At 46.1% G+C, this 7,500-nt stretch overlaps 1 protein-coding gene across 2 annotated transcripts in view; it reads right to left on the reverse strand.

Moving 5' to 3' along the window:
* LOC135538747 (phosphoribosyl pyrophosphate synthase-associated protein 2-like) overlaps positions 1-7,500 on the reverse strand; it is a 31,620-nt gene that overhangs the window by 4,494 nt on the left and 19,626 nt on the right. For both annotated transcript variants that reach the window (XM_064964651.1, XM_064964652.1), the window contains exons 4-7: positions 7,435-7,500; positions 6,752-6,867; positions 5,669-5,724; positions 842-945 (exon numbers count right to left, since the gene is read on the reverse strand). The exon at positions 7,435-7,500 is cut by the window's right edge and continues 107 nt beyond it. In XM_064964651.1, coding sequence (XP_064820723.1) covers positions 842-945; positions 5,669-5,724; positions 6,752-6,867; positions 7,435-7,500 — 342 coding nt within the window. The remainder of the gene's footprint in view (positions 1-841; positions 946-5,668; positions 5,725-6,751; positions 6,868-7,434) is intronic.

The raw sequence follows: 7,500 nt of genomic DNA on the forward strand, positions 1-7,500 counted from the left end.
TGTGTGTGTGTGTGTGTGTGTTACGTGGTATCTTGACAGTAGGAGGGGAGTGTGTGTGTGTGTGTGTGTGTGTGTGTGTGTGTGTGTGTGTTACGTGGTATCTTGACAGTAGGAGGGGAGTGTGTGTGTGTGTGTGTGTGTGTGTGTGTGTGTGTGTGTGTGTGTGTGTGTGTGTGTGTTACGTGGTATCTTGACAGTAGGAGGGTGTGTGTGTGTGTGTGTGTGTGTGTGTGTGTTACGTGGTATCTTGTCAGTTGGTGGGTGTGTGTGTGTGTGTGTGTGTGTGTGTGTGTGTGTGTGTGTGTGTTACGTGGTATCTTGACAGTAGGAGGGGAGTGTGTGTGTGTGTGTGTGTGTGTGTGTGTGTGTGTGTGTTACGTGGTATCTTGACAGTAGGAGGGGAGTGTGTGTGTGTGTGTTACGTGGTATCTTGACAGTAGGAGGGGAGTGTGTGTGTGTGTGTGTGTGTGTGTGTGTGTGTGTGTTACGTGGTATCTTGACAGTAGGAGGGGAGTGTGTGTGTGTGTGTTGTGTGTTACGTGGTATCTTGACAGTAGGAGGGGAGTGTGTGTGTGTGTGTGTGTGTGTGTGTGTGTGTGTGTGTGTTACGTGGTATCTTGACAGTAGGAGGGAGTGTGTGTGTGTGTGTGTGTGTGTGTGTGTGTGTGTGTGTACGTGGTATCTTGACAGTAGGAGGGGTGTGTGTGTGTGTGTGTGTGTGTGTGTGTGTGTGTGTGTGTTACGTGGTATCTTGACAGTAGGAGGGGTGTGTGTGTGTGTGTGTGTGTGTGTGTGTGTGTGTGTGTGTGTGTGTGTGTGTGTATGTGTGTGTGTGTGTTACGTGGTATCTTGACAGTAGGAGGGGAGTGTCTTCCATCTGCATCCTGGGCCTCTCCGTGGATCACTGCAATACCCAGACGCATCCGCTCTGCAAACGACTGGGCCCTAAACACACACACACACACACACACACACACACACACACACACACACACACACACACACACACACACACACACACACACACACACACACACACACAGTGAAGACACACTTTACAATCAGAGCTTGTAAAAACACACCTAACCCAGACTGTAGTTAAAGAGGGACCACCCTAACCTAGACTGTAGTTAAAGAGGAACCACCCTGACCCAGACTGTAGTTAAAGAGGACCCACCCTAACCCAGACTGTAGTTAAAGAGGACGCACCCTAACCCAGACTGTAGTTAAAGAGGAACCACCCTGACCCAGACTGTAGTTAGAGGGACCACCCTAACCCAGACTGTAGTTAAAGAGGAACCACCCTAACCCAGACTGTAGTTAAAGAGAACCCACCCTAACCCAGACTGTAGTTAGAGGAACCACCCTAACACAGACTGTAGTTAAAGAGGAACCACCCTAACCCAGACTGTAGTTAAAGAGGACCCACCCTGACCCAGACTGTAGTTAAAGAGGACCACCCTAACCCAGACTGTAGTTAAAGAGGAACCACCCTAACCCAGACTGTAGTTAAAGAGGACCCACCCTGACCCAGACTGTAGTTAAAGAGGACCCACCCTGACCCAGACTGTAGTTAAAGAGGAACCACCCTAACCCAGACTGTAGTTAAAGAGAACCACCCTAACCCAGACTGTAGTTAAAGAGTAGAGACAGTAGCAACCTAACAGCACCACCCTAACCCAGACTGTAGTTAAAGAGGACTACCCTAACCCAGACTGTAGTTAAAGAGGACTACCCTAACCCAGACTGTAGTTAAAGAGGAACCACCCTAACCCAGACTGTAGTTAAAGAGGAACCACCCTAACCCAGACTGTAGTTAAAGAGGACCCACCCTGACCCAGACTGTAGTTAAAGAGGACCCACCCTAACCCAGACTGTAGTTAAAGAGGAACCACCCTGACCCAGACTGTAGTTAAAGAGGACCCACCCTAACCCAGACTTGGTTAAAGAGGACCCACCCTGACCCAGACTGTAGTTAAAGAGGAACCACCCTAACCCAGACTGTAGTTAAAGAGGACCCACCCTGACCCAGACTGTAGTTAAAGAGGACCCACCCTGACCCAGACTGTAGTTAAAGAGGACTACCCTAACCCAGACTGTAGTTAAAGAGGACTACCCTAACCCAGACTGTAGTTAAAGAGGACTACCCTAACTCAGACTGTAGTTAAAGAGGAACCACCCAAACCCAGACTGTAGTTAAAGAGGAACCACCCTGACCCAGACTGTAGTTAAAGAGGAACCACCCTAACCCAGACTGTAGTTAAAGAGGACCCACCCTGACCCAGACTGTAGTTAAAGAGGACTACCTAACCCAGACTGTAGTGAAAGAGGAACCACCCTAACCCAGACTGTAGTTAAAGAGGAACCCCCTAACCCAGACTGTAGTTAAAGAGGACCCACCCTGACCCAGACTGTAGTTAGAGGACCCACCCTAACCCAGACTGTAGTTAAAGAGGACCCACCCTAACCCAGACTGTAGTGAAAGAGGAACCACCCTAACACAGACTGTAGTGAAAGAGGAACCACCCTGACCCAGACTGTAGTTAAAGAGGAACCATCCTAACCCAGACTGTAGTTAAAGAGGAACCACCCTAACACAGACTGTAGTTAAAGAGGAACCACCCTGACCCAGACTGTAGTTAAAGAGGAACCATCCTAACCCAGACTGTAGTTAAAGAGGAACCACCCTGACCCAGACTGTAGTTAAAGAGGAACCATCCTAACCCAGACTGTAGTTAAAGAGGAACCATCCTAACCCAGACTGTAGTGAAAGAGGAACCACCCTAACACAGACTGTAGTGAAAGAGGAACCACCCTGACCCAGACTGTAGTTAAAGAGGAACCATCCTAACCCAGACTGTAGTTAAAGAGGAACCACCCTAACACAGACTGTAGTTAAAGAGGAACCACCCTGACCCAGACTGTAGTTAAAGAGGAACCATCCTAACCCAGACTGTAGTTAAAGAGGAACCACCCTAACACAGACTGTAGTTAAGAGGAACCACCCTAACCCAGACTGTAGTTAAAGAGGAACCACCCTAACCCAGACTGTAGTTAAAGAGGAACCATCCTAACCCAGACTGTAGTTAAAGAGGAACCACCCTAACACAGACTGTAGTGAAAGAGGAACCACCTAACCCAGACTGTAGTTAAAGAGGAACCACCCTAACACAGACTGTAGTGAAAGAGGAACCACCCTAACCCAGACTGTAGTTAAAGAGGACCCACCCCTAACCCAGACTGTAGTTAAAGAGGACTATATAATACCACCCTAACCCAGACTGTAGTTAAAGAGGAACCACCCTAACCCAGACTGTAGTTAAAGAGGAACCACCCTAACACAGACTGTAGTTAAAGAGGAACCACCCTAACCCAGACTGTAGTTAGAGGACCCACCCTGACCCAGACTGTAGTTAGAGGAACCACCCTAACCCAGACTGTAGTTAAAGAGGAACCACCCTAACCCAGACTGTAGTTAAAGAGGAACCACCCTAACACAGACTGTAGTGAAAGAGGAACCACCCTGACCCAGACTGTAGTTAAAGAGGACCCACCCTGACCCAGACTGTAGTGAAAGAGGAACCACCCCTAACCCAGACTCAGTTCTGTGCTCTGTGTTTGTATGTTAGCACCCAGCCCTAGTGTTCTGTGTGCTCTTGTCGATTCCGGGTAACGTTCTTGTGGTATTCTGTTTTTTTTGTTTTTGTTTAGTTTTGGTGAGTTTCTTTTTAGGTTTTTTTGTGTTTTTCCTTCCACCTTTTGGATTTGCCATTTTTTATTTTTAGGATTTTTAGGATTTTTTCTTCATTAAATACAATCTTAAGTACTGCTGTGTCTGCCTCATCTTCTGGGTTCTGCTGTCTACAGTCAACTATACAATACAGACAGTAACAGCTACAGTCAACTATATAATACAGACAGTAGCAGCTACAGTCAACTATACAATACAGACAGTAGCAGCTACAGTCAACTATACAATACAGACAGGAACAGCTCCATACAGTCAACTATATAATACAGACAGTAGCAGCTACAGTCAACTATACAATACAGACAGTAGCAGCTACAGTCAACTATATAATACAGACAGTAGCAGCTACAGTCAACTATACAATACAGACAGTAGCAGCTCCAGTCAACTATACAATACAGACAGTAGCAGCTCCAGTCAACTATATAATACAGACAGTAACAGCTACAGTCAACTATACAATACAGACAGTAGCAGCTACAGTCAACTATACAATACAGACAGGAACAGCTCCATACAGTCAACTATATAATACAGACAGTAGCAGCTACAGTCAACTATACAATACAGACAGTAGCAGCTTCAGTCAACTATATAATACAGACAGTAGCAGCTACAGTCAACTATACAATACAGACAGTAGCAGCTACAGTCAACTATATAATACAGACAGTAGCAGCTACAGTCAACTATACAATACAGACAGTAGCAGCTACAGTCAACTATACAATACAGACAGTAGCAGCTTCAGTCAACTATATAATACAGACAGTAGCAGCTACAGTCAACTATATAATACAGACAGTAGCAGCTACAGTCAACTATACAATACAGACAGTAGCAGCTCCAGTCAACTATACAATACAGACAGTAGCAGCTCCAGTCAACTATATAATACAGACAGTAACAGCTCCAGTCAACTATACAATACAGACAGTAGCAGCTACATACAGTCAACTATACAATACAGACAGTAGCAGCTACAGTCAACTATATAATACAGACAGTAGCAGCAACAGTCAACTATATAATACAGACAGGAACAGCTACAGTCAACTATACAATACAGACAGTAGCAGCTACAGTCAACTATATAATGCAGACAGTAGCAGCTTCATACAGTCAACTATATAATACAGACAGTAGCAGCTACAGTCAACTATACAATACAGACAATAGCAGCTCCAGTCAACTATATAATACAGACAGTAACAGCTACAGTCAACTATACAATACAGACAGTAGCAGCTACAGTCAACTATATAATACAGACAGTAGCAGCAACAGTCAACTATATAATACAGACAGGAACAGCTACAGTCAACTATACAATACAGACAGTAGCAGGTACAGTCAACTATATAATGCAGACAGTAGCAGCTTCATACAGTCAACTATATAATACAGACAGTAGCAGCTCCGTCAACTATATAATACAGACAGTAGCAGCTCCAGTCAACTATATAATACAGACAGTAACAGCTCCAGTCAACTATACAATACAGACAGTAGCAGCTACAGTCAACTATATAATACAGACAGTAGCAGCTACAGTCAACTATATAATACAGACAGTAGCAGCTACAGTCAACTATACAATACAGACAGTAGCAGCTACAGTCAACTATACAATACAGACAGTAGCAGCTACAGTCAACTATACAATACAGACAGTAGCAGCTACATACAGTCAACTATACAATACAGACAGTAACAGCTCCAGTCAACTATACAATACAGATAGTAGCAGCTACAGTCAACTATATAATACAGACAGTAGCAGCTCCAGTCAACTATATAATACAGACAGTAGCAGCTCCAGTCAACTATATAATACAGACAGTAGCAGCTCCAGTCAACTATATAATACAGACAGTAGCAGCTCCAGTCAACTATATAATACAGACAGTAGAGTACCTTCTGGCTGAGGCTGGAGATTTGGCCACTATCACTGCGTTTCTATAGTCAGGAATCTGTAGAAGAAAACGACATCTCCTATTACTGTATGTACTGCAGTAGGAGGGGGTTGTGGGTAGTGTAGTCCTACCTCCTCCTGTATGTACTGTAGTAGGAGGGTTGTGGGTTGTGTAGTCCTACCTCCTCCTGTATGTATTGGGGGTTGTGGGTAGTGTAGTCCTACCTCCTCCTGTATGTACTGGGGGTTGTGGGTAGTGTAGTCCTACCTCCTCCTGTATGTACTGCAGTAGGAGGGGGTTGTGGGTTGTGTAGTCCTACCTCCTCCTGTATGTATTGGGGGTTGTGGGTAGTGTAGTCCTACCTCCTCCTGTATGTACTGCAGTAGGAGGGGGTTGTGGGTAGTGTAGTCCTACCTCCTCCTGTATGTACTGCAGTAGGAGGGTGTTGTGGGTAGTGTAGTCATACTCCTCCTGTATGTACTGCAGTAGGAGGGGTTGTGGGTAGTGTAGTCATACTCCTCCTGTATGTACTGCAGTAGGAGGGGGTTGTGGGTAGTGTAGTCCTACCTCCTCCTGTATGTACTGCAGTAGGAGGGGGTTGTGGGTAGTGTAGTCCTACCTCCTCCTGTATGTACTGTAGTAGGAGGGGGTTGTGGGTAGTGTAGTCATACTCCTCCTGTATGTACTGCAGTAGGAGGGGGTTGTGGGTAGTGTAGTCATACTCCTCCTGTATGTACTGTAGTAGGAGGGGGTTGTGGGTAGTGTAGTCCTACCTCCTCCTGTATGTACTGTAGTAGGAGGGGGTTGTGGGTAGTGTAGTCCTACCTCCTCCTGTATGTACTGTAGTAGGAGGGGGTTGTGGGTAGTGTAGCTCTACCTCCTCCTGTATGTACTGTAGTAGGAGGGGGTTGTGGGTAGTGTAGTCCTACCTCCTCCTGTATGTACTGTAATAGGAGGGGGTTGTGGGTAGTGCAGTCCTACCTCCTCCTGTATGTACTGCAGTAGGATGGGGTTGTGGGTAGTGTAGTCCTACCTCCTCCTGTATGTACTGTAGTAGGAGGGGTTGTGGGTAGTGTAGTCCTACCTCCTCCTGTATGTACTGCAGTAGGAAGGGAGAAGCTCTCAGGTTGTCTACTGGGATGTTGAAGAAGCCCTGAATCTCCTTCTGATGAAGATCCATAGTGATGAGATGGGTCAGACCTACACACCCACAGAGAGACAGACATGATGGCGGACACACGGACAGAAAGACGGATGACAGACAGACAGACAGACAGACAGACAGACAGACAGACAGACAGAGAGACAGAAGGACGGACAGACAGAGAGACAGAAGGACGGACAGACAGACAGACAGAAGGACGGACAGACAGACAGACAGACAGACAGACAGACAGATGACAGACAGACAGACAGACAGACAGACAGACAGACAGACAGACAAACACACAGACAGAAGGACAGACAGACAGACGGACACATTCAGAACAAGGAGAGAGCACTATGTGATCAGTGTTCATCCCTGAGGACCAGACATTATGTCTCTGTGTCTCATCTGTGTCTCTCTGTGTCTCTGTGTCTCTGTGTGTCTCTGTGATGTGTGTGTCTCTGTGTTTCTGTGTGTATCTGTGATGTGTGTGTCTCCATGTGTGTCTCTCTGTGTGTATATGTGATGTATGTGTCTCTGTGTGTCTCTGTGTCTCATGTGTGTCTCTGTAATGTATGTGTCTCTGTGTGTCTCTGTGTGTCTGAGGTGTGTGTCCTCACCTGCTTTACACATCATGGAGGCCAGCAGCTTGGAGACGATAGACCCTCTCTTCCTCATCTTACACT

This window comes from Oncorhynchus masou, unplaced genomic scaffold (assembly GCF_036934945.1).
Source record: "Oncorhynchus masou masou isolate Uvic2021 unplaced genomic scaffold, UVic_Omas_1.1 unplaced_scaffold_181, whole genome shotgun sequence".
NCBI classification, from domain to species: domain Eukaryota; kingdom Metazoa; phylum Chordata; class Actinopteri; order Salmoniformes; family Salmonidae; genus Oncorhynchus; species Oncorhynchus masou.